The sequence below is a fragment of the Podarcis tiliguerta genome (assembly GCF_965153285.1).
Source record: "Podarcis tiliguerta genome assembly, chromosome: 12".
NCBI classification, from domain to species: domain Eukaryota; kingdom Metazoa; phylum Chordata; class Lepidosauria; order Squamata; family Lacertidae; genus Podarcis; species Podarcis tiliguerta.
In genome coordinates this window covers 56,685,752-56,712,251 of record NC_139545.1, presented here as the reverse complement: position 1 = coordinate 56,712,251, position 26,500 = coordinate 56,685,752, and the positions used below count along the sequence as shown (strand labels likewise).

The window sequence follows — 26,500 nt, the reverse complement described above, 5'->3', positions numbered from 1 at the left end:
CTCATACACCTGCTTGACCACTGTAGGAAAGAATGCCTAACTAGCCAGGACTTCAGTCTGATCCGAGGCGGCTCTTCTTACATTGCAAGCCTGGCATCATGGAACGTGCAGACAGTGAGGCTGGCTAGCTCTGGTTAGTGCATGGCATGGCTTCATGGCACATCTTCATGGCAAACGGTACGTTTCCGAGCACAGTTCAAAGTGTTGGTGTTGACCTTTAAAGCCCTTAACCGCCTCGGCCCAGTATACCTGAAGGAGCGTCTCCACCCCCAGACACTGCCTGGACACTGAGGTCCAGCTCCGAGGGCCTTCTGGCAGTTCCCTCATTGCGAGAAGCAAGGTTACAGGGAACCAGGCAGAGGGCCTTCTCGGTGGTGGCACCCGCCCTGTGCAACGCCCTCCTATCAGATGTCAAAGAGAGAAACAACTACCTGACATGAAGGCAGCCCTGTCCCCCCCCCCCCCATCTTGATATTTTATTAAGGATTTTCTTGTTTGACAGAAGTAAGTGTAAAGCCTCATATTTTTTTTCCATGTAACATTTTTACAAATCCGTTTCATTTGTTGAGGCATTAGGGGGAGAAGAAAAGAAAAAAGAAAAGGGGGGGTGGAGAGAGGGAAAATGGAAGGGGGTGGGGTCGGGTGGCAGTGTTTCTATTATGTTTAATGTATGTAGAGTTTGGTGTCAGCGTTGCTTGTGTTGTTCACTTGTGTTCCTTTGGTGGTGAGAGAGGTTGGGGTTGGCCTAGGGTGTGATTGCTTGCTTGTGATTGGCTGTGGTGATCTTTGTTTTCGTGTGTGAGTGAGGTGGGTGGGTGTTTTGGATCAAGTTAGCCATATTGATTTGTATGCTGTTGGTGGATTATTGTCCTTGTCCTGTTGGCCTGTGTATGTGATAAAGGGGAGCCATACCGGGGTGAAGGCGTCTTCTTCTATTTGTCCCCCTGTCAGTTTCAGTTTATTAGTTAATTTTTCTAGTAGGGCTGTTTCCCATACTATTTGGTACCATTGGTCCATGCTTACTCCTGACAGGTCTCTCCAATGTCTGGCTATGATGCTTCTGGCTGCTGAGAGTAGGTGGGTTATGAGTTCTTTGTGGTGTAAATGGGCATTGTTGTCTTGGAAGATGTTTAGTAGGGCCAATGAAGGCAGCCCTGTTTAGGGAAGCTTTTAATGTGTGACATTTTTATGTATTTTTAATCTTTGTTGGAAGCCACCCAGAGTGGCTGGGGAAACCCAGCCAGATGGGCAGGGTACAAATAATAAATTATTATTATTATTATTATTATTATTATTATTATTATTATTATCTTGCTCATTCTTCATGAACACCAGAAGAACTTGCTGGATTAGGCCAGTGGTCCATCTAGTCTAGCATCCTGAACTCACCAGTGGCCAACAAGATGCCCTTGGGAAACCTGCAAGTATAATTCAAGTACAAGAGCCTTGTGGTTTCCAGCAACTGGGATTTAGCAGCTAATAAAAGTCTGGGGGCTCTTTTGTCCGGGGCTTCCATCTTGTTCCGCCTTGTGGCAGGTGGGAGTCCTGTTGCGACAGTCTTCAATAAAGACCAAGCCTACTGGCTGCTGTTTTGCTCTGGTATTCCTGGCTGGTGTCCTTGGTTTTTTGTCCAAGGGAGCCCTCCGATTTCTCCGTTAACAGTTGCTTCTCCCAAAATGGACTCTGCGAATCTCTTCTTTGGGAGGTGAGTGGCGTGCAGGTGGCCGGAGGGAGCTGGATGCGAAGGAGGCAGGTCCCAGCCTGTAGCCTTATGAGGCTTTGCCCTCGGGTGGGAAAAATATTGCGCCCGGGAAAGGGAAGTGGGAGTCAACAGACACTCAAGGAATAGTTTCAGATAAAAAGCTTTATTTCTACCATCCATGAATTGGTAGAAGGAGCAAGTGTGATAACTCACAAAAAGCATGCACGAGTTCACAGTCATAGAATCATAGAGTTGGAAGAGACCACAAGGGCCATCGAGTCCAACCCCCTGCCAAGCAGGAAACACCATCAGAGCACTCCTGACATATGGTTGTCAAGCCTCTGCTTAAAGACCTCCAAAGAAGGAGACTCCACCACACTCCTTGGCAGCAAATTCCACTGTCAAACAGCTCTTACTGTCAGGAAGTTCTTCCTAATGTTTAGGTGGAATCTTCTTTCTTGTAGTTTGGATCCATTGCTCCGTGTCCGCCTCTCTGGAGCAGCAGAAAACAACCTTTCTCCCTCCTCTAGGTGACATCCTTTTATATATTTGAACATGGCTATCATATCACCCCTTAACCTCCTCTTCTTCAGGCTAAACATGCCCAGCTCCCTTAGCCGTTCCTCATAAGGCATCGTTTCCAGGCCTTTGACCATTTTGGTTGCCCTCCTCTGGACACGTTCCAGTTTGTCAGTGTCCTTCTTGAACTGTGGTGCCCAGAACTGGACACAGTACTCCAGGTGAGGTCTGACCAGAGCAGAATACAGTGGCACTATTACTTCCCTTGAACTAGATGCCATACTCCTATTGATGCAGCCCAAAATTGCATTGGCTTTTTTAGCTGCCGCGTCACACTGTTGGCTCATGTCAAGTTTGTGGTCAACCAAGACTCCTAGATCCTTTTCACATGTACTGCTCTCAAGCCAGGTGTCACCCATCTTGTATTTGTGCCTCTCGTTTTTTTTTTTTTGCCCAAGTGCAATACTTTACATTTCTCCCTGTTAAAATTCATCTTGTTTGTTTTGGCCCAGTTCTCTAATCTGTCAAGGTCGTTTTGAAGTGTGATCCTGTCCTCTGGGGTGTTAGCCACCCAGTCATGTGTACAGAGCATATATACCCCTTCTAGTTCCCTCCCCCTTTCTCCTCCTTCTTCCAGAGTCCTGCCCATGAGTTCCTCTGAGCATGAACAGAAAGCTGTCTTGGGACTCTTGGCACCCTTCCCAGGAAAGGAGAATGAAAGCCAAGGGGTCGAGGAGCCCTGGCAGTTCAGCATGTCCAAAGATGTTGCAACTAGAATGAAATAAGATTCAGTTCTCAGGCCTGAGTATTCTTGGCAATGACAGAGCCTATTCCTTAGCCTTTAAAAGTAACATTTTGCCTATGCACAGCATCTTGTGAGGAACAGTTTTGAGGCCTGGGGTGATTTCACAGATTTGGGTATCCTGTCCCTTCAAGCCCTTTGGGTCGCAACAAGGGCAACCTGGGAGCATCACCGCCTGCTGTGCTGGCACCTCCTCACACTGCCAATCGCTACCTCCACACCCAGCCGAGAGCAAAGACCATCTCTGGTCGAGTTAAAGTTACACATGGTGTTCCCATCACATAGGAACTGGTGATCTGCTTCATCTTCAGGGTCCAGATGGAGGTTCCCAGGGTGGCAGGTGGACTCCCTGGCACCCTCAGACACCTTCCTTGGCACCCACCAAGGCCCCCTGAACTTCCCACTTTTTAAAGCTTTCCCCTAAACTTGTTAGTTTTTGGAGCTGAGGTGTTATTTTTAATTATCCCCCCCTTTTATTTTACTCTACACCTTGATTTCCCATATAATAAACTTCATGGCACAAAATATTGGTTTTCAAAAAGACCTTTATTTTTAAAAAAACAATTAGAAAGGCATTTATTCAGTTAGAAAACTGAAGCTGGCTGGCTTAAGTCCTGTGGTTGGGCAACTGTACCTGGAAAATAGGAGCACTTGGGAGGATTTGATTTCACTGTGGGGTCATTTTACATTACATTCCCTCTGAATTCACGCCCCTTATCTCCAGCCACCAATAAGTGGTGGGGTGACAAAAGCAGTTGTGATTTCTTTTTATTTTCTTGGCAGCTAGGAGATGAGCCCAAGAGCCCAGAGGGCACAAATGTTGGCAACTCGTTTCTGTGTCCCTGGATGGCCCTGGATGGCCCCAAACTACCAGGGTTCCTCCCACCCACCCCCCGGAAACTGCCTCTTTCCCCTCATTCACCATGTCTGCTTGTGACATCACAGGAAGTTGGGGCACCTCAGCAGTTATTAAAAATGAGGTGACCCCCGCCATTGCGAGGCCAGGGAGGGCTGTGCAGATGTTTCCCCAGCTGTGGCCATTGGCTACCAACTCCCTGTGATATCACAAGGGGGTGCAGCCCCCTCTTCCTGTGATCACTACCAGGGAGGGGGTATCCTATGATCCTAGAGATTTCCCATATAATAAAAATATGACACAATACAAAGACTTCTTTTCAGAAAAAGTTTATTTAGAAAAAAAAAAGAGAAAGCCATTTATTTAGAAAACAGGAGCTGTCTGCCTTAATTCCTGCAGTTCTCTTCGTGACTTTCATGGCTGGTCTCGGAGGAAACCTCGCCAGCTTCTGAAAGGCAAAAGCAAACCACTGATGGGATGGCGACTATCCGACAGCGTCCACCCAGACCCCTTGCCTTCTCCTTGCTCCACAGCATCCCAAAGCCAGACGATCGCCTCCTTCCGCTTGCTAGCTTGCCACCACTGTCTGGTCTTGGGGAAAACCTCGCCGGCATTGGACGTCCCTGAAAGGCAAAGGCAAACACGTTGATGGGATGGCACTATCACAGCGTCCACCCAGACTCATCCACAGGCTTTGGTCTGACAACTTCATCCCTGACTGGCCTGCCCCGTCAAGGCAGGTTGCAGAAGTGGAGGGCCACCAGTTTGAAGCGGTAGATCCACAAGTGGACTACACTGGTTTCCCTGGGTTCCACCTCTAGGGCTGTGCCGGGTAGTTTCCCTCCTCGCTTTGGCCGTCGACTTAAGGTCAAGAGCTCTATGAATGTCAGCAAGCTGACATTCTCAAAAGGTAGGTCTGTTGACATTAGGTTGAGGGCCAAAGACACAGGTGAATGTCACCAGATAGCGTTCACAAATGGATCGGCCAGCTTCACGGGCCTCTCGGCCTCCACTGACATCCCCAAATGTGAACCTGGCTTCACCTAGGCGCCACCACTAGAAGCCGATGGGCAACTTTCCCTCACCACAGAATTCACCTAGGGACACTCACCCGCTGCCAAAGGGGCAGCTTCCCTCCTCGGTTTGTCCGCCTGTTAATAAACAAACTAGGCTTCCAAACCCGTTTGCATCCCCTCGGCCAGTCTTGTAGCCTTGCGGCATCAACCAGGGCACTGAATGCAAACCTTCCGGCAATCCGTCCGCCACCAACAGGTCCATTGCCAGACCTCAGCTCTCCACTTTCAAAGGATGCCCACATCAGTCTTAGATGGAAGAGACAGGAAAGTTCCAAGGCAATTAAGATTATTTATTTGTGGGGTCAGTTAAGGAGAAGATCTTCCCCATTGCATACTCCATGGTCAGCTCTAGCAAAACCCCAGAGATTTTTGGAAAAGGTGTTGGCAGTGCTACAGGGACAGAACCCAGAAGGGAAATTAGGTTGGCTATTACCTGACTGAGATGCTTGTCACATATAAAACAGTCTTATTGGGATTCATTTATTTGATTTATTGTAAATGGTTGCTTGTTTCTGGGTCTTTCTTAATAGGTTTTATTGGATTGGATGCTTCTGGAACTGGACCTTTAATGGCTTTTAGTCAAATACAATAAATGATTGATTGATGAAAAGGTGCTTTTTCCTGAGATGATAACTTTCTCCCTGCATGTCACTGCTTGAAAAGATTCCTGTGCATAGATGAGACTCACTTTCATTGTTCTGTTCATTTGTTTGACCAGTGTTGTGTGGAGGGAAATGAAACCACTGGGATGAAATACGCCCTCCTGGGTTTCTGGTGTGGCCTTCACAGATACTGGCACAAATTGGGGAGGGGGGTGTTATATATCTCCTTGGTCAAAAGCCAAGGAGCCAATGGCTGCGGAGCTGCGCCCCTCATTGTGAGGTCTGAGGGGTGATGGGGATGCCTCCCCAGATGCTGCTATTGTGATGCCACAAAAACATTGGGCAGCTGAGAGGGTATAAATGTTGGCCAAGTCAAAGGCCGAGGCAGTTGCCTCAGTGGAGGCACTCAGCTCGGGTGGTCTCCTGCCCCGTGGCGGCAAGCTGGCCGGAGGACAGAGGTGATCGGCCGGTGCTGGGATGCTGTGGAGCAAGGAGAAGGCAAGTTGTGGTTTACTTGCTGGTGGGATCGCACTTGAAGGTGGATGAAATTCAGGTCTGAAGCAGGCGGAGGTCTGGCAGTGGACCTGGCGCGGCTGTTGGTGGTGGACGGATTGCCGGAAGGTTTGCATTCAGTGCCCTGGTTGATGCCGCAAGGCTACAAGACTGGCCGAGGGGATGCAAACGGGTTTGGAAGCCTAGTTTGTTTATTAACAGGCGGACAAACCGAGGAGGGAAGCTGCCCATTTGGCAGCGGGTGAGTGTCCCTAGGCGAATTCTGTGGTGAGGGAAAGTTGCCCATCGGCTTCTAGTGGTGGCGCCTAGGTGAAGCCAGGTTCACATTTGGGGATGTCAGTGGAGGCCGAGAGGCCCGTGAAGCTGGCCGATCCATTTGTGAACGCTATCTGGTGACACTCACCTGTGTCTTTGGCCCTCAACCTAAGGTCAACAGACCTACCTTTTGAGAATGTCAGCTTGCTGACATTCGTAGAGCTCTTGACCTTACGTCGACGGCCAAAGCGAGGAGGGAAACTACCCGGCACAGCCCTAGAGGTGGAACCCAGGGAAACCAGTGTAGTCCACTTGTGGATCTACCACTTCAAACTGGTGGCCCTCCACCTCTGCAACCTGCCTTGACTGGGCAGGCCAGTCAGGGATGAAGTTGTCAGACCAAAGCCTGTGGATGAGTCTGGGTGGACGCTGTGATAGTGCCATCCCATCAACGTGTTTGCTTTTGCCTTTCAGGGACATCCAATGCCAGCGAGGTTTTCCCCAAGACCAGACGATGGTGGCAAGCTAGCAAGCGGAAGGAGGCGATCGCCTGGCGTTGGGATGCTGTGGAGCAAGGAGAAGGCAAGTTCCAGTTGACTTGCTAGTGGGATCGCTACCTGAAGGCGGCCGATATTCAGCTCTGAAGCTGGCTTACGTCTGGCGATGGACCTGGCCAGGCTGTTGGTGGTGGATGGATGCCGGAAGAGTTTGCATTCAGGCTAGCGGATGCCGCGAGGCTACGCCTGTCGAAATGGGTGCAAACTGTGGTTTGGAAGCCTAGTTTGTTTATTAACAGGCAGCCAAACCGAGGAGGGAAGCTGCCGCTAGGGCAGCGGGTGAATGCCCCTAGGCGGAAACCAGTTGTGATTTGCATTTGCATTTAAATGATGTCAGTGGACGCCCTAAGCTGAAGCTGCCTGATATTTGCAGGTGTGGACCAGCTGGTAGTGAGGAGGGAAAGTTGCCCGTTCGGCAGCTCGTGGTGGCGTCTAGGTGAAGCCAGTGTTCACAAATAGACGCCAGCGGAGGCCGCAAGGCTGATGAATCTGGCTACTATTTGTGAACATGGCTGGCATTCACCCATGTCTTTGGTCCCTCCATTTAATGACAATAGGCCTAGGCCTCTTGACATTAAACGGATGGCCAAATTGAGGAGGGAAGATGCCCGGCACAGCCATGGAGGTGCTCAGCTGGAGCCAGCGGACTTCACAAATAGACGCCAGCGGAGGCCGCAAGGCTGATGAAGCTGGCTGCTATCTGTGAACGGAAACTGGTTTTCCTTCATCTCCGGGAGCCTGCCCATTGCGCAGGCCTGCCAGGGGTGAAGTTGCCAGGCGGAAGCCAGGGGAGTCTGGGTTGACGCTGTCGGATGGTGGTCACCCCACTCATCTGTTCGCCTTTGCCTTTCAGGAACGGCCGGAGCCAGCAAGGTTTCCCCAGCCGTGAAAGTCATGAAGAGAACCACAGGACTTTAGCCAGACAGCTCCTGTTTTCTAAATAAACGCCTTTCTATTTTTTTACAAAATAAACGTTTTCTGAAAAGAAATCTGTGTTTTGTGCCATGTTTTTATTATATGGGAAATCTCAAGGATCATAGGATACCCCTCCCTGGTAGTGATGTCACAGGAAGGGGGGGTTGCACCCCGTTGTGACATCACAGGGAGTTGGTAGCCAATGGCCACAGCTGGGGAAACATCTGCACAGACCTCCCAGGTCTCACAATGGGGGGGGGTCACATCATTTTTAATAACTGCTGAGGTGCCCCACTATTGTGAGGCCAGCGAGGGCTGTGCAGATGTTTCCCCAGCTGTGACCGTTGGCCTGTGATGTCATAGACATCTACCAACTTCCTGTGATGTCATAAATGGTCATGGCGAATGAGGGGAAAGAGGCAGTTTCCAGGGGGGGAGCAACCCTGGTAGTTTGGGGGCAGGCAGGGCCATCCGGGGACACAGAAACGAGTTGCCAACATTTGCGCCCTCTGGGCTCTTGGGCTCATCTCACCTACGCAGCTGCCAAGAAAATAAAAAGAAATCACAACCCCACAGTGAAAGCAAACCCTCCAAGTGTTTATTTTCCAGGGACAGTTGCCCAACCACAGGACTTAAGCCAGCTTCAGTTTTCTAAATGAATAAATGCCTTTCTAATTTTTGTTTTTTGAAATAAAGGTCTTTTTGAAAACCAATATTTTGTGCCATGAAGTTCATTATATGGGAAATCAAAGTCTGGAGTAAAATAAAGGGGGGGAAATAATAACACCTCAGCTCCAAAAACTACTGGAAGAAGCAAAGATCACTAGTGGGGAAGCAATGATTCTTCAACATCAACTTTGTTGGACTGGTCATGTTGTGCGGATGCCTGATGATCGTCTTCCAAAGCAACTACTCTATTCCGAACTTTAAAATGGAAAGCGTAATGCTGGTGGTCAACAAAAGAGGTTTAAAGACTGTCTCAAGGCAAGTCTTTAAAAATGTAGAATAAACACTGACAACTGGGAAACACTGGCCTGCGAGCGCTCCAGTTGGAGAACAGCCTTTTCCAAAGTTTGAAGACACTCAAACTCAGGATGCAAGGGAGAAACGTGCTAAGAGGAAGGCACACTTGGCAAATCCACACCGTGATCAACTCCCGCCAGGAAACCAATGTCCCCACTGTGGAAGAACGTGTGGATCCAGAATTGGCCTCCACAGTCACTTACAGACTCATTGTTAAAACCATGTTTATGGAAGACAATCTTAGTCGGCTACGAGGGATCGCCAAAGAAGAAGATCCTCAGATGAAGGGCGCTATAGAAATTTAATAATAATAAATAAAGTACATATATTGGAAGCAAAATCCACATGTCTCTTTCTACACAATCCACCAGCAACATAGCTGTCAACCTTCCCTTTTTTTGCGGGAAATTCCCTTATTCCAGCACCGTTTCCTGCTTCTATCCCGGATTGTTAGATAGCCCGTAGACTGTCTCCGGGGACAGGTGAGGCTGCTGGTTCCTGAGATGAGGCTGCTTTTTCCTGAGATGATAGCTTTCTCCCTGCATGTCACTCCTTGAAAAGATTCCTGTGCATAGATGAGACTCACTTTAATTGTTCTGTTCGTTTGTGTGTTTGACAAGTGTTGTGTGGAGGGAAATGCAACCACTGAGCTGAAATACACCCTCCTGGGTTTCCGGTGTGGCCTTCACAGATACTGGCACAAATTGGGGAGGGGGGTGTTATATATCTCCTTGGTCAAAAGCCAAGGAGCCAATGGCTGCTGAGCTGCGCCCCTCATTGTGAGGTCTGAGGGGTGATGGGCATGCCTCCCCAGATGCTGCCATTGTGATGCCACAAAAACATTGGGCAGCTGAGAGGGTATAAATGCTGGCCAAGTCAAAGGCCGAGGCAGTTGCCTCAGTGGAGGCACTCAGCTCGGGTGGTCTCCTGCCCCGTGGCGGCAAGCTGGCCGGAGGACAGAGGTGATCGGCCGGTGCTGGGATGCTGTGGAGCAAGGAGAAGGCAAGTTGTGGTTTACTTGCTGGTGGGATCGCACTTGAAGGTGGATGAAATTCAGGTCTGAAGCAGGCGGAGGTCTGGCAATGGACCTGGCGCGGCTGTTGGTGGTGGATGGATTGCTGGAAGGTTTGCATTCAGTGCCCTGGTTGATGCCGCAAGGCTACAAGACTGGCCGAGGGGATGCAAACGGGTTTGGAAGCCTAGTTTGTTTATTAACAGGCGGACAAACCGAGGAGGGAAGCTGCCCATTTGGCAGCGGGTGAGTGTCCCTAGGCGAATTCTGTGGTGAGGGAAAGTTGCCCATCGGCTTCTAGTGGTGGCGCCTAGGTGAAGCCAGGTTCACATTTGGGGATGTCAGTGGAGGCCGAGAGGCCCGTGAAGCTGGCCGATCCATTTGTGAACGCTATCTGGTGACACTCACCTGTGTCTTTGGCCCTCAACCTAAGGTCAACAGACCTACCTTTTGAGAATGTCAGCTTGCTGACATTCGTAGAGCTCTTGACCTTACGTCGACGGCCAAAGCGAGGAGGGAAACTACCCGGCACAGCCCTAGAGGTGGAACCCAGGGAAACCAGTGTAGTCCACTTGTGGATCTACCACTTCAAACTGGTGGCCCTCCACCTCTGCAACCTGCCTTGACTGGGCAGGCCAGTCAGGGATGAAGTTGTCAGACCAAAGCCTGTGGATGAGTCTGGGTGGACGCTGTGATAGTGCCATCCCATCAACGTGTTTGCCTTTGCCTTTCAGGGACATCCAATGCCGGCGAGGTTTTCCCCAAGACCAGACGGTGGTGGCAAGCTAGCAAGCGGAAGGAGGCGATCGCCTGGCGTTGGGATGCTGTGGAGCAAGGAGAAGGCAAGTTCCAGTTGACTTGCTAGTGGGATCGCTACCTGAAGGCGGCCGATATTCAGCTCTGAAGCTGGCTTACGTCTGGCGATGGACCTGGCCAGGCTGTTGGTGGTGGATGGATGCCGGAAGAGTTTGCATTCAGGCTAGCGGATGCCGCGAGGCTACGCCTGTCGAAATGGGTGCAAACTGTGGTTTGGAAGCCTAGTTTGTTTATTAACAGGCAGCCAAACCGAGGAGGGAAGCTGCCGCTAGGGCAGCGGGTGAATGCCCCTAGGCGGAAACCAGTTGTGATTTGCATTTGCATTTAAATGATGTCAGTGGAGGCCCTAAGCTGAAGCTGCCTGATATTTGCAGGTGTGGACCAGCTGGTAGTGAGGAGGGAAAGTTGCCCGTTCGGCAGCTCGTGGAGGCGTCTAGGTGAAGCCAGTGTTCACAAATAGACACCAGCGGAGGCCGCAAGGCTGATGTAGCTGGCTGCTATTTGTGAACATGGCTGGCATTCACCCATGTCTTTGGTCCCTCCATTTAATGACAAAAGGCCTAGGCCTCTTGACATTAAAGGGATGGCCAAATTGAGGAAGGAAGATGCCCGGCACAGCCATGGAGGTGCTCAACTGGAGCCAGCGGATTTCACAAGTAGACGCCAGCGGAGGCCGCAAGGCTGATGAAGCTGGCTGCTATCTGTGAACGGAAACTGGTTTTCCTTCATCTCCGGGAGCCTGCCCATTGCGCAGGCCTGCCAGGGGTGAAGTTGCCAGGCGGAAGCCAGGGGAGTCTGGGTTGACGCTGTCGGATGGTGGTCACCCCACTCATCTGTTTGCCTTTGCCTTTCAGGAATGGCCGGAGCCAGCAAGGTTTCCCCATGAAAGTCATGAAGAGAACCACAGGACTTAAGCCAGACAGCTCCTGTTTTCTAAATAAACGCCTTTCTAATTTTTTACAAAATAAACGTTTTCTGAAAAGAAATCCCTGTTTTGTGCCATGTTTTTATTATATGGGAAATCTCAAGGATCATAGGATACCCCTCCCTGGTAGTGATGTCACAGGAAGGGGGGGTTGCACCCCGTTGTGACATCACAGGGAGTTGGTAGCCAATGGCCACAGCTGGGGAAACATCTGCACAGACCTCCCAGGTCTCACAATGGGGGGGGGGGTCACATCATTTTTAATAACTGCTGAGGTGCCCCACTATTGTGAGGCCAGCGAGGGCTGTGCAGATGTTTCCCCAGCTGTGACCGTTGGCCTGTGATGTCATAGACATCTACCAACTTCCTGTGATGTCATAAATGGTCATGGCGAATGAGGGGAAAGAGGCAGTTTCCAGGGGGGGAGCAACCCTGGTAGTTTGGGGGCAGGCAGGGCCATCCGGGGACACAGAAACGAGTTGCCAACATTTGTGCCCTCTGGGCTCTTGGGCTCATCTCACCTATGCAGCTGCCAAGAAAATAAAAAGAAATCACAACTGCTTTTGTCACCCCACCACTTATTGGTGGCTGGAGATAAGGGGCGTGAATTCAGAGGGAATGTAATGTAAAAGGAACCCACAGTGAAAGCAAACCCTCCAAGTGCTCCTATTTTCCAGGGACAGTTGCCCAACCACAGGACTTAAGCCAGCTTCAGTTTTCTAAATGAATAAATGCCTTTCTAATTTTTGTTTTTTGAAATAAAGGTCTTTTTGAAAACCAATATTTTGTGCCATGAAGTTCATTATATGGGAAATCAAAGTCTGGAGTAAAATAAAGGGGGGGAAATAATAACACCTCAGCTCCAAAAACTACTGGAAGAAGCAAAGATCACTAGTGGGGAAGCAATGATTCTTCAACATCAACTTTGTTGGACTGGTCATGTTGTGCGGATGCCTGATGATCGTCTTCCAAAGCAACTACTCTATTCCGAACTTTAAAATGGAAAGCGTAATGCTGGTGGTCAACAAAAGAGGTTTAAAGACTGTCTCAAGGCAAGTCTTAAAAAATGTAGAATAAACACTGACAACTGGGAAACACTGGCCTGCGAGTGCTCCAGTTGGAGAACAGCCTTTTCCAAAGTTTGAAGACACTCAAACTCAGGATGCAAGGGAGAAACGTGCTAAGAGGAAGGCACACTTGGCAAATCCACACCGTGATCAACTCCCGCCAGGAAACCAATGTCCCCACTGTGGAAGGGCGTGTGGATCCAGAATTGGCCACCACAGTCACTTAGACTCATTGTTAAAACCGTGTTTATGGAAGACAATCTTAGTCGGCTACGAGGGATCGCCAAAGAAGAAGATGATCCTCAGATGAAGGGCGCTATAGAAATTTAATTAATAATAATAAAGTACATATATCGGAAGCAAAATCCACATGTCTCTTTCTACACAATCCACCAGCAACATAGCTGTCAACCTTCCCTTTTTTTTGCGGGAAATTCCCTTATTCCAGCACCGTTTCCTGCTGCTATCCCGGATTGTTAGATATCCCGTAGACTGTCTCCGGGGACAGGTGAGGCTGCTGGTTCCTGAGATGAGGCTGCTTTTTCCTGAGATGATAGCTTTCTCCCTGCATGTCACTCCTTGAAAAGATTCCTGTGCATAGATGAGACTCACTTTCATTGTTCTGTTCATTTGTGTGTTTGACCAGTGTTGTGTGGAGAGAAATGCAACCACTGGGCTGAAATACGCCCTACTGGGTTTCCGGTGTGGCCTTCACAGATACTGGCACAAATTGGGGAGGGGGGTGTTATATATCTCCTTGGTCAAAAGCCAAGGAGCCAATGGCTGCTGAGCTGCGCCCCTCATTGTGAGGTCTGAGGGGTGATGGGGATGCCTCCCCAGATGCTGCCATTGTGATGCCACAAAAACATTGGGCAGCTGAGAGGGTATAAATGTTGGCCAAGTCAAAGGCCGAGGCAGTTGCCTCAGTGGAGGCACTCAGCTTGGGTGGTCTACTGCCCCGTGGCGGCAAGCTGGCCGGAGGACAGAGGTGATCGGCCGGTGCTGGGATGCTGTGGAGGAAGGAGAAGGCAAGTTGTGGTTTACTTGCTGGTGGGATCGCACTTGAAGGTGGATGAAATTCAGGTCTGAAGCAGGCGGAGGTCTGGCAATGGACCTGGCGCGGCTGTTGGTGGTGGATGGATTGCCGGAAGGTTTGCATTCAGTGCCCTGGTTGATGCCGCAAGGCTACAAGACTGGCCGAGGGGATGCAAACGGGTTTGGAAGCCTAGTTTGTTTATTAACAGGCGGACAAACCGAGGAGGGAAGCTGCCCATTTGGCAGCGGGTGAGTGTCCCTAGGCGAATTCTGTGGTGAGGGAAAGTTGCCCATCGGCTTCTAGTGGTGGCGCCTAGGTGAAGCCAGGTTCACATTTGGGGATGTCAGTGGAGGCCGAGAGGCCCGTGAAGCTGGCCGATCCATTTGTGAACGCTATCTGGTGACACTCACCTGTGTCTTTGGCCCTCAACCTAAGGTCAACAGACCTACCTTTTGAGAATGTCAGCTTGCTGACATTCGTAGAGCTCTTGACCTTACGTCGACGGCCAAAGCGAGGAGGGAAACTACCCGGCACAGCCCTAGAGGTGGAACCCAGGGAAACCAGTGTAGTCCACTTGTGGATCTACCACTTCAAACTGGTGGCCCTCCACCTCTGCAACCTGCCTTGACTGGGCAGGCCAGTCAGGGATGAAGTTGTCAGACCAAAGCCTGTGGATGAGTCTGGGTGGACGCTGTGATAGTGCCATCCCATCAACGTGTTTGCCTTTGCCTTTCAGGGACATCCAATGCCGGCGAGGTTTTCCCCAAGACCAGACGGTGGTGGCAAGATAGCAAGCGGAAGGAGGCGATCGTCTGGCTTTGGGATGCTGTGGAGCAAGGAGAAGGCAAGTTCCAGTTGACTTGCTAGTGGGATCGCTACCTGAAGGCGGCCGATATTCAGCTCTGAAGCTGGCTTACGTCTGGCGATGGACCTGGCCAGGCTGTTGGTGGTGGATGGATGCCGGAAGAGTTTGCATTCAGGCTAGCGGATGCCGCGAGGCTACGCCTGTCGAAATGGGTGCAAACTGTGGTTTGGAAGCCTAGTTTGTTTATTAACAGGCAGCCAAACCGAGGAGGGTTGCTGCCGCTAGGGCAGCGGGTGAATGCCCCTAGGCGGAAACCAGTTGTGATTTGCATTTGCATTTAAATGATGTCAGTGGAGGCCCTAAGCTGAAGCTGGCTGATATTTGCAGGTGTGGACCAGCTGGTAGTGAGGAGGGAAAGTTGCCCATTTGGCAGCTCGTGGAGGCGTCTAGGTGAAGCCAGTGTTCACAAATAGACGCCAGCGGAGGCCGCAAGGCTGATGAAGCTGGCTGCTATTTGTGGACATGGCTGGCATTCACCCATGTCTTTGGTCCCTCCATTTAATGACAAAAGGCCTAGGCCTCTTGACATTAAAAGGATGGCCAAATTGAGGAGGGAAGATGCCCGGCACAGCCATGGAGGTGCTCAACTGGAGCCAGCGGACTTCACAAATAGACGCCAGCGGAGGCCACAAGGCTGATGAAGCTGGCTGCTATCTGTGAACGGAAACTGGTTTTCCTTCATCTCTGGGAGCCTGCCCATTGCGCAGGCCTGCCAGGGGTGAAGTTGCCAGGCGGAAGCCAGGGGAGTCTGGGTTGACGCTGTCGGATGGTGGTCACCCCACTCATCTGTTTGCCTTTGCCTTTCAGGAACGGCCGGAGCCAGCAAGGTTTCCCCCAAGACCAGCCGTGAAAGTCATGAAGAGAACCACAGGACTTAAGCCAGACAGCTCCTGTTTTCTAAATAAAAGGCTTTCTATTTTTTTTCAAAATAAATGTTTTATGAAAAGAAATCTCTGTTTTGTGCCATGTTTTTATTATATGGGAAATCTCAAGGATCATAGGGTACCCCTCCTTGGTAGTGATGTCACAGGAAGGGGGGGTTGCAACCCCTTGTGACATCACAGGGAGTTGGTAGCCAATGGCCACAGCTGGGGAAACAGCTGCACAGACCTCCCAGGCCTCACAAGGGGGGGGGTCATCTCATTTTTAATAACTGCTGAGGTGCCCCACCATTGTGAGGCCAGCGAGGGCTGTGCAGATGTTTCCCCAGCTGTGGCCGTTGGCTATGGACTCCCTGTGATGTCATAAATGGTCATGGCGAATGAGGGGAAAGAGGCAGTTTCCGGGGGGGGGGAGCAGCCCTGGTAGTTTGGGGGCAGGCAGGGCCATCTGGGGACACAGAAGCGAGTTGCCAACATTTGTGCCCTCTGGGCTCATCTCACCTACGCAGCTGCCAAGAAAATAAAAAATCACAACTGCTTTTGTCACCCCACCACTTATTGGTGGCTGGAGATAAGGGGCGTGAATTCAGAGGGAATGTAATGTAAAATGACCCCACAGTGAAAGCAAACCCTCCAAGTGCTCCTATTTTCCAGGGACAGTTGCCCAACCACAGGACTTAAGCCAGCTTCGGACTTAAGCCAGCTTCAGTTTTCTAACTGAATAAATAAATGCCTTTCTAATTTTTGTTTTTTTAAATAAAGGTCTTTTTAAAACCAATATTTTGTGCCATGAAGTTCATTATATGGGAAATCAAGGTCTGGAGTAAAATAAGGGGGGGGGGGGGAATAATACCTCAATTCCAAAAACTACTGGAAGAAGCAAAGATCACTAGTGGCGAAGCCATGATTCTTCAACATCCACTTTGTTGGACTGGTCATGTTGTGCGGATGCCTGATGATCGTCTTCCAAAGCAACTACTCTATTCTGAACTTAAAAATGGAAAGCGTAATGCTGGTGGTCAACAAAAGAGGTTCAAAGACTGATGTAGTGGAAACACTGGCCTGCGAGTGCTCCAGTTGGAGAACAGCCTTTTCCAAAGTTTGAAGACACTCAAACTCAGGACGCAAGGGAGAAACGTGCTAAGAGGAAGGCACACTTGGCAAATCCACACCGTGATCAATTCCCGCCCGGAAACCAATATCCCCACTGTGGAAGGACGTGTGGATCCAGAATTGGCCTCCACAGTCACTTACGGACTAATTGTTAAAACCATGTTTATGAAAGACAATCTTAGTCGGCTACGAGGGATCGCCAAAGAAGAAGAAGAAGATCCTCAGATGAAGGGCGCTATAGAAATTTAATTAATAATAATACATAAAGTACATATATCGGAAGCAAAATCCACATGTCTCTTTCTACACAATCCACCAGCAACATAGCTGTCAACCTTCCCTTTTTTTGCGGGAAATTCCCTTATTCCAGCACCGTTTCCCGCTGCTATCCCGGATTGTTAGATATCCCGTAGACTGTCTCCGGGGATAGGTGAGGCTGCTTTTTCCTGAGATGATAGCTTTCTCCCTGCATGTCACTCCTTGAAAAGATTCCTGTGCATAGATGAGACTCACTTTCATTGTTCTGTTCATTTGTGTGTTTGACCAGTGTTGTGTGGAGGGAAATGAAACCACTGGGCTGAAATACACCCTCCTGGGTTTCCGGTGTGGCGCCCCTCATTGTGAGGTCTGAGGGGTGATGGGCATGCCTCCCCAGATGCTGCCATTGTGATGCCACAAAAACATTGGGCAGCTGAGAGGGTATAAATGTTGGCCAAGTCAAAGGCCGAGGCAGTTGCCTCAGTGGAGGCACTCAGCTTGGGTGGTCTACTGCCCCGTGGCGGCAAGCTGGCCAGAGGACAGAGGTGATCGGCCGGCTCTGGGATGCTGTGGAGCAAGGAGAAGGCAAGTTGTGGTTTACTTGCTGGTGGGATCGCACTTGAAGGTGGATGAAATTCAGGTCTGAAGCAGGCGGAGGTCTGGCAATGGACCTGGCGCGGCTGTTGGTGGTGGATGGATTGCCGGAAGGTTTGCATTCAGTGCCCTGGTTGATGCCGCAAGGCTACAAGACTGGCCGAGGGGATGCAAACGGGTTTGGAAGCCTAGTTTGTTTATTAACAGGCGGACAAACCGAGGAGGGAAGCTGCCCATTTGGCAGCGGGTGAGTGTCCCTAGGCGAATTCTGTGGTGAGGGAAAGTAGCCCATCGGCTTCTAGTGGTGGCGCCTAGGTGAAGCCAGGTTCACATTTGGGGATGTCAGTGGAGGCCGAGAGGCCCGTGAAGCTGGCCAATCCATTTGTGAACGCTATCTGGTGACACTCACCTGTGTCTTTGGCCCTCAACCTAAGGTCAACAGACCTACCTTTTGAGAATGTCAGCTTGCTGACATTCGTAGAGCTCTTGACCTTACGTCGACGGCCAAAGCGAGGAGGGAAACTACCCGGCACAGCCCTAGAGGTGGAACCCAGGGAAACCAGTGTAGTCCACTTGTGGATCTACCACTTCAAACTGGTGGCCCTCCACCTCTGCAACCTGCCTTGACTGGGCAGGCCAGTCAGGGATGAAGTTGTCAGACCAAAGCCTGTGGATGAGTCTGGGTGGACGCTGTGATAGTGCCATCCCATCAACGTGTTTGCCTTTGCCTTTCAGGGACATCCAATGCCAGCGAGGTTTTCCCCAAGACCAGACGGTGGTGGCAAGCTAGCAAGCGGAAGGAGGCGATCGCCTGGCGTTGGGATGCTGTGGAGCAAGGAGAAGGCAAGTTCCAGTTGACTTGCTAGTGGGATCGCTACCTGAAGGCGGCCGATATTCAGCTCTGAAGCTGGCTTACGTCTGGCGATGGACCTGGCCAGGCTGTTGGTGGTGGATGGATGCCGGAAGAGTTTGCATTCAGGCTAGCGGATGCCGCGAGGCTACGCCTGTCGAAATGGGTGCAAACTGTGGTTTGGAAGCCTAGTTTGTTTATTAACAGGCAGCCAAACCGAGGAGGGTTGCTGCCGCTAGGGCAGCGGGTGAATGCCCCTAGGCGGAAACCAGTTGTGATTTGCATTTGCATTTAAATGATGTCAGTGGAGGCCCTAAGCTGAAGCTGGCTGATATTTGCAGGTGTGGACCAGCTGGTAGTGAGGAGGGAAAGTTGCCCGTTCGGCAGCTCGTGGTGGCGTCTAGGTGAAGCCAGTGTTCACAAATAGACGCCAGCGGAGGCCGCAAGGCTGATGAAGCTGGCTGCTATTTGTGAACATGGCTGGCATTCACCCATGTCTTTGGTCCCTCCATTTAATGACAATAGGCCTAGGCCTCTTGACATTAAACGGATGGCCAAATTGAGGAGGGAAGATGCCCGGCACAGCCATGGAGGTGCTCAGCTGGAGCCAGCGGACTTCACAAATAGACGCCAGCGGAGGCCGCAAGGCTGATGAAGCTGGCTGCTATCTGTGAACGGAAACTGGTTTTCCTTCATCTCCGGGAGCCTGCCCATTGCGCAGGCCTGCCAGGGGTGAAGTTGCCAGGCGGAAGCCAGGGGAGTCTGGGTTGACGCTGTCGGATGGTGGTCACCCCACTCATCTGTTTGCCTTTGCCTTTCAGGAACGGCCGGAGCCAGCAAGGTTTCCCCCGAGACCAGCCGTGAAAGTCATGAAGAGAACCGCAGAACTTAAGCCAGACAGCTCCTGTTTTCTAAATAAACGCCTTTCTAATTTTTTACAAAATAAACGTTTTCTGAAAAGAAATCCCTGTTTTGTGCCATGTTTTTATTATATGGGAAATCTCAAGGATCATAGGGTACCCCTCCTTGGTAGTGATGTCACAGGAAGGGGGGGTTGCACCCCCTTGTGACATCACAGGGAGTTGGTAGCCAATGGCCACAGCTGGGGAAACATCTGCACAGACTCCCAGGCCTCACAAGGGGGGGGGTCATCTCATTTTTAATAACTGCTGAGGTGCCCCACCATTGTGAGGCCAGCGAGGGCTGTGCAGATGTCTCCCCAGCTGTGACCGTTAGCCTGTGATGTCATTGACATCTACCAACTTCCTGTGATGTCATAAATCGTCATGGCAAATGAGGGGAAAGAGGCAGTTTCCAGGGGGGGAGCAGCCCTGGTAGTTTGGGGGCAGGCAGGGCAATCCAGGGACACAGAAACGAGTTGCCAACATTTGTGCCCTCTGGGCCCTTGGGCTCATCTCACCTATGCAGCTGTCAAGAAAATAAAAAGAAATCACAACTGCTTTTGTCACCCCACCACTTATTGGTGGCTGGAGATGAGGGGCGTGAATTCAGAGGGAATGTAATGTAAAAGGACCCCACAGTGAAAGCAAACCCTCCAAGTGCTCCTATTTTCCAGGGACAGTTGCCCAACCACAGGACTTAAGCCAGCTTCAGTTTTCTAAATAAATAAATGCCTTTCTAATTTTTGTTTTTTTAAATAAAGGTCTTTTTGAAAACCAATCTTTTGTGCCATGAAGTTCATTATATGGGAAATCAAAGTCTGGAGTAAAATAAAGCAGGGGAAATAATACCTCAGCTCCAAAAACTACTGGAAGAAGCAAAGATCACTAGTGGGGAAGCAATGATTCTTCAACATCAACTTTGTTGGACTGGTCATGTTGTGCGGATGCCTGATGATTGTCTTCCAAAGCAACTACTCTATTCCGAACTTTAAAATGGAAAGCGTAATGCTGGTGGTCAACAAAAGAGGTTTAAAGACTGTCTCAAGGCAAGTCTTAAAAAATGTAGAATAAACACTGACAACTGGGAAACACTGGCCTGCGAGTGCTCCAGTTGGAGAACAGCCTTTTCCAAAGTTTGAAGACACTCAAACTCAGGATGCAAGGGAGAAACGTGCTAAGAGGAAGGCACACTTGGCAAATCCACACCGTGATCAACTCCCGCCAGGAAACCAATGTCCCCACTGTGGAAGGACGTGTGGATCCAGAATTGGCCTCCAGTCACTTACAGACTCATTGTTAAAACCATGTTTTAGTCGGCTACGAGGGATTGCCAAAGAAGAAGAAGAAGATCCTCAGATGAAGGGCGCTATAGAAATTTAATTAATAATAATAAATAAAGTACATATATCGGAAGCAAAATCCACATGTCTCTTTCTACACAATCCACCAGCAACATAGCTGTCAACCTTCCCTTTTTTTGCGGGAAATTCCCTTATTCCAGCACCGTTTCCCGCTGCTATCCCGGATTGTTAGATATCCCGTAGACTGTCTCCAGGGACAGGTGAGGCTGCTTTTTCCTGAGATGATAGCTTTCTCCCTGCATGTCACTCCTTGAAAAGATTCCTGTGCATAGATGAGACTCACTTTAATTGTTCTGTTCGTTTGTGTGTTTGACCAGTGTTGTGTGGAGGGAAATGCAACCACTGAGCTGAAATACACCCTCCTGGGTTTCCGGTGTGGCCTTCACAGATACTGGCACAAATTGGGGAGGGGGGTGTTATATATCTCCTTGGTCAAAAGCCAAGGAGCCAATGGCTGCTGAGCTGCGCCCCTCATTGTGAGGTCTGAGGGGTGATGGGGATGCCTCCCCAGATGCTGCCATTGTGATGCCACAAAAGCATTGGGCAGCTGAGAGGGTATAAATGTTGGCCAAGTCAAAGGCCGAGGCAGTTGCCTCAGTGGAGGCACTCAGCTCGGGTGGTCTCCTGCCCCGTGGCGGCAAGCTGGCCGGAGGACAGAGGTGATCGGCCGGTGCTGGGATGCTGTGGAGGAAGGAGAAGGCAAGTTGTGGTTTACTTGCTGGTGGGATCGCACTTGAAGGTGGATGAAATTCAGGTCTGAAGCAGGCGGAGGTCTGGCAATGGACCTGGCGCGGCTGTTGGTGGTGGATGGATTGCCGGAAGGTTTGCATTCAGTGCCCTGGTTGATGCCGCAAGGCTACAAGACTGGCCGAGGGGATGCAAACGGGTTTGGAAGCCTAGTTTGTTTATTAACAGGCGGACAAACCGAGGAGGGAAGCTGCCCATTTGGCAGCGGGTGAGTGTCCCTAGGCGAATTCTGTGGTGAGGGAAAGTTGCCCATCGGCTTCTAGTGGTGGCGCCTAGGTGAAGCCAGGTTCACATTTGGGGATGTCAGTGGAGGCCGAGAGGCCCGTGAAGCTGGCCGATCCATTTGTGAACGCTATCTGGTGACACTCACCTGTGTCTTTGGCCCTCAACCTAAGGTCAACAGACCTACCTTTTGAGAATGTCAGCTTGCTGACATTCGTAGAGCTCTTGACCTTACGTCGACGGCCAAAGCGAGGAGGGAAACTACCCGGCACAGCCCTAGAGGTGGAACCCAGGGAAACCAGTGTAGTCCACTTGTGGATCTACCACTTCAAACTGGTGGCCCTCCACCTCTGCAACCTGCCTTGACTGGGCAGGCCAGTCAGGGATGAAGTTGTCAGACCAAAGCCTGTGGATGAGTCTGGGTGGACGCTGTGATAGTGCCATCCCATCAACGTGTTTGCCTTTGCCTTTCAGGGACATCCAATGCCGGCGAGGTTTTCCCCAAGACCAGACGGTGGTGGCAAGCTAGCAAGCGGAAGGAGGCGATCGCCTGGCGTTGGGATGCTGTGGAGCAAGGAGAAGGCAAGTTCCAGTTGACTTGCTAGTGGGATCGCTACCTGAAGGCGGCCGATATTCAGCTCTGAAGCTGGCTTACGTCTGGCGATGGACCTGGCCAGGCTGTTGGTGGTGGATGGATGCCGGAAGAGTTTGCATTCAGGCTAGCGGATGCCGTGAGGCTACGCCTGTCGAAATGGGTGCAAACTGTGGTTTGGAAGCCTAGTTTGTTTATTAACAGGCAGCCAAACCGAGGAGGGAAGCTGCCGCTAGGGCAGCGGGTGAATGCCCCTAGGCGGAAACCAGCTGTGATTTGCATTTGCATTTAAATGATGTCAGTGGAGGCCCTAAGCTGAAGCTGGCTGATATTTGCAGGTGTGGACCAGCTGGTAGTGAGGAGGGAAAGTTGCCCGTTCGGCAGCTCGTGGTGGCGTCTAGGTGAAGCCAGTGTTCACAAATAGACGCCAAGGGAGGCCGCAAGGCTGATGAAGCTGGCTGCTATTTGTGGACATGGCTGGCATTCACCCATGTCTTTGGTCCATCCATTTAATGACAATAGGCCTAGGCCTCTTGACATTAAAGGGATGGCCAAATTGAGGAGGGAAGATGCCCGGCACAGCCATGGAGGTGCTCAACTGGAGCCGGCGGACTTCACAAATAGACGCCAGCGGAGGCCGCAAGGCTGATGAAGCTGGCTGCTATCTGTGAACGGAAACTGGTTTTCCTTCATCTCCGGGAGCCTGCCCATTGCGCAGGCCTGCCAGGGGTGAAGTTGCCAGGCGGAAGCCAGGGGAGTCTGGATTGACGCTGTCGGATGGTGGTCACCCCACTCATCTGTTTGCCTTTGCCTTTCAGGAACGGCCGGAGCCAGCAAGGTTTCCCCAGCCGTGAAAGTCATGAAGAGAACCACAGGACTTAAGCCAGACAGCTCCTGTTTTCTAAATAAACGCCTTTCTAATTTTTTACAAAATAAACGTTTTCTGAAAAGAAATCCCTGTTTTGTGCCATGTTTTTATTATATGGGAAATCTCAAGGATCATAGGATACCCCTCCCTGGTAGTGATGTCACAGGAAGGGGGGGTTGCACCCCCTTGTGACATCACAGGGAGTTGGTAGCCAATGGCCACAGCTGGGGAAACATCTGCACAGACCTCCCAGGCCTCACAAGGGGGGGTCATCTCATTTTTAATAACTGCTGAGGTGCCCCACCATTGTGAGGCCAGCGAGGGCTGTGCAGATGTTTCCCCAGCTGTGACCGTTGGCTATGGACTCCCTGTGATGTCATAGACATCTACCAACTTCCTGTGATGTCATAAATGATCATGGCGAATGAGGGGAAAGAGGCAGTTTCCAGGGGGGGAGCAGCCCAGGTAGTTTGGGGGCAGGCAGGACAATCTGGGGACACAGATAGGAGTTGCCAACATTTGTGCCCTCTGGGCTCATCTCACCTACGCAGCTGCCAAGAAAATAAAAAATCACAACTGCTTTTGTCACCCAACCACTTATTGGTGGCTAGAGATAAGGGGCGTGAATTCAGAGGGAATGTAATGTAAAAGGAACCCACAGTGAAAGCAAACCCTGTTTTTTAAAATAAAGGTCCTTTTGAAAACCAATATTTTGTGCCATGAAGTTCATTATATGGGAAATCAAGGTCTGGAGTAAAATAAAGGGGGGAAATAATAACACCTCAGCTCCAAAAGCTACTGGAAGAAGCAAAGATCACTAGTGGGGAAGCAACGATTCTTCAACATCAACTTTGTTGGACTGGTCATGTTGTGCAGATGCCTGATGATCGTCTTCCAAAGCAACTACTCTATTCCGAACTTAAAAATGGAAAGCGTAATGCTGGTGGTCAACAAAAGAGGTTTAAAGACTCTATCAAGGCAAATCTTTAAAAATGTATAAACACTGACAATTGGGAAACACTGGCCTGCGAGCGCTCCACTTGGAGAAAAGCCTTTACCAAAGGTGGTGCGGGCTTTGAAGACACTCGAACTCAGGACGCAAGGGAGAAATGTGCTAAGAGGAAGGCATGCTTGGCAAATCCACACTGTGATCAACTCCCGCCCAGAAACCAATGTCCCCACTGTGGAAGGATGTGTGGATCCAGAATTGGCCTCCACAGTCACTTACGGACTCACTGTCAAAACCGTGTTTATGGAAGACCATCTTACCGCTAGGAGGGAGCGCCAAAAAAGAAGTTCCTCAGATGAAGGGCGCTATAGAAATTTAATAATAATAAATAAAGTACATATATCGGAAGCAAAATCCACATGTCTCTTTCTACACAATCCACCAGCAACATAGCTGTCAACCTTCCCTTTTTTTGCGGGAAATTCCCTTATTCCAGTGCCGTTTCCCGCTGCTATCCCGGATTGTTAGATATCCCGTAGACTGTCTCCGGGGACAGGTGAGGCTGCTGATTCCTTATTTTCAAATCTGAAAGTTGACAGCTATGACCAGCAACCTGGGGGTTCGCTTATTCATTTTACTACCCCTTTCCTGACCAGTCGGCAAGCTGATAAATGAGGAAAACGAGGGGATGTTCTTACCAGCTCAGAAGAATGCACTTAGAAATAAATAATAATAAAAAACTGCCTTGCCCTGTCTCTTGTTTCAAGATTAAGACACCCAACAGCAGCAACAACAACAAGAATAATATTTTTGTAGTTATGCCCCATCCATCTGGCTGAGTCTCCCCAGCCACTCTGGGCGGCTTCCAATCAGGTGTTAAAAGCAATACAGCATCAAATATTAAAAACTTCCCTAAACAGGGCTGCCTTCAGATGTCTTTTAAAGAGAAGATAGCTGCTTGTTTTCTTGACATCTGAAGGGAGGGCGTTCCACAGGGCGGGTGCCACCACCGAAAAGGCCCTCTGCCTGGTTCCCTGTAACATCGCAATGAGGGAACTGCCAGAAGGCCCTTGGAGCTGGACCTCAGTGTCCCGGCAGAACAATGGGGGTGGAGACGCTCCTTCAGGTCTACTGGACCGAGGCCGTTTAGGGCTTTAAAAGTCAGCAACAACACTTTGAATTGTGCTCGGAAACGTACTAGGAGCCAATGCAGATCTCTCAGGACCGGTCTTATGTGGTCTTGGCGGCCGCTCCCAGTCCCCAGTCTAGCTGCCACATTCTGCGTTAGATGTGGTTTCTGGGTCACCTTCAAAGGTATCCCCACATAGAGCGCATTGCAGTAGTCCAAGCGGGAGATAACCAGAGCATGCACCAGTCTGCGGACAGGGAGGGTCTCATCCTGCGTACCAGATGGAGCAGGTAGACAGCTGCCCTGGACACAGAATTAACCTGCGCCTCCATGGACAGCTGCGAGTCCAGGATGACTCCCAGGCTGCACACCTGGTCCTTCAGGGGCACAGTTACCCCATTCAGGACCAGGGAATCCCCCACACCTGCCTGCCCCCTGTCCCCCCAAAACCAGTACTTCTGTCTTATCAGGATTCATCCTCAATCCCTTAGCTGCCATCCATCCATCCAACCGCCTCCAGGCACTCACACCTGAGCAATTTCCAAGCCTATTTGTGTCCTTTGTCCCTGCATGGCAAATGCAAAGGCGGAAAGGCGTGCAGATCGCCTCCCGTTTGCAATGCAAGGGGGTCGTGCAATTCTCTCCCCTTTGATTCTCCTTCATTTCCTCCCCTTGCATGGAAAATCTTCCTTCCCCGCGACGTTTCCTAAGCAGGCGGCTCCGCCGATTCCCCCATCGATACCCCCGATTCCCCCTTTTCCCGCCACGGCAGGCGCGCCCAAAAGCTGAGCGGCCCCAAAAGACATGTGCTCCAGGTGAGGCTCGAACTCACAACCTCGGCATCGCTCTGCTCTAGTACTGCTGTATAAGTACCGCGCGCTAACCGATTGCGCCACTGGAGCCCTGACATCAACTCCTCCCGAAACGCTTTATCAAGGGCTCAGCCTCGGCTACGCGCCACCGGGGCGCCGCCAACGCCGCCGCCGCTTTTATTTTCCTCATTTTTAAAAGCCATTCCCGACTCTTTTCCCTCCTTCGGCCCCGAACTCCAAACCAACGGAGGAGGAGGGAAAAGGGAATATCGCTCCGTCCCGCTTTATCGTTCCGCCTCCCTTCAGCCTCTCGCCGGCTGCTCTGAGAGGCGCCATTGGTGGGCCCGTTTCCCTCAGGAGAAGAAGCAGCGCGGGCGGGAAACGCGGCCGAGGGAGAAGGAACGAGGGAAAAGGGACTATCGCTCCGTCCCATTTTAACATTTCCCTTTCCATCGGCTGCTCTGAGGGGCGCCATTGGTGGGCCCGTTTCCCTCAGGCGCCCGCCAAGGAGAAGAAGCGCGGGCGGGAAACACGGCCGAGGGGAAAGGGAATATCGCTCCGTCCCGCTTTATCGTTCCTTCCTTCTGAGGGGCGGCTGGTCTGAGGGGCGCCATTGGTGGGCCCGTTCCCCTCAGGCGCCCACCGAGGAGAAGAAAACACGGCCGAGGGGAAAGGGAATAT

At 50.8% G+C, this 26,500-nt stretch overlaps 1 protein-coding gene and 2 long non-coding RNA genes across 6 annotated transcripts in view; 2 read left to right on the top strand and 1 right to left on the bottom strand.

Moving 5' to 3' along the window:
* Window positions 1-4,192: 4,192 nt before the first annotated feature.
* LOC310661168 overlaps window positions 4,193-26,500 on the bottom strand; it is a 213,560-nt gene continuing 191,252 nt past the window's right edge. The window contains exon 2 of the long non-coding RNA XR_014503804.1: window positions 4,193-4,502. This is a non-coding gene — a long non-coding RNA (uncharacterized lncRNA). The remainder of the gene's footprint in view (window positions 4,503-26,500) is intronic.
* LOC310661076 (uncharacterized protein) lies at window positions 5,823-15,491 on the top strand. Of its 4 annotated transcripts, none has more exons than XM_083406854.1 (4): window positions 5,823-6,055; window positions 6,800-6,907; window positions 10,567-10,674; window positions 14,413-15,491. In XM_083406854.1, exons 1-4 carry the CDS (start codon window positions 6,035-6,037, stop codon window positions 14,533-14,535), a joined length of 360 nt encoding a protein of 119 aa, XP_083262980.1. In that variant the 5' UTR covers window positions 5,823-6,034; the 3' UTR covers window positions 14,536-15,491. The 4 variants fall into 4 exon arrangements, 2 of the variants coding, with proteins under 2 accessions (XP_083262980.1, XP_083262981.1); XM_083406855.1 differs by lacking the exon at window positions 14,413-15,491 and adding an exon at window positions 11,503-11,634; XR_014503688.1 differs by lacking the exons at window positions 5,823-6,055; window positions 6,800-6,907; window positions 14,413-15,491 and adding exons at window positions 9,487-9,862; window positions 11,503-11,634.
* LOC310661099 lies at window positions 17,267-22,881 on the top strand. Its single transcript, XR_014503704.1, has 3 exons — window positions 17,267-17,378; window positions 18,123-18,230; window positions 21,944-22,881. It is a non-coding gene; the product is annotated as an uncharacterized lncRNA (long non-coding RNA).

Excerpts from the sequence above, each read along its gene's own strand:
- LOC310661076 (XM_083406854.1), top strand. The coding sequence starts at position 6,035 with ATGCTGTGGAGCAAGGAGAAG. Across the intron at positions 6,056-6,799 it reads TGCTGTGGAGCAAGGAGAAG|GGACATCCAATGCCAGCGAG; the intron begins GCAAGTTGTGGT and ends TTTGCCTTTCAG. Across the intron at positions 10,675-14,412 it reads TGCTGTGGAGCAAGGAGAAG|GGACATCCAATGCCGGCGAG; the intron begins GCAAGTTCCAGT and ends TTTGCCTTTCAG.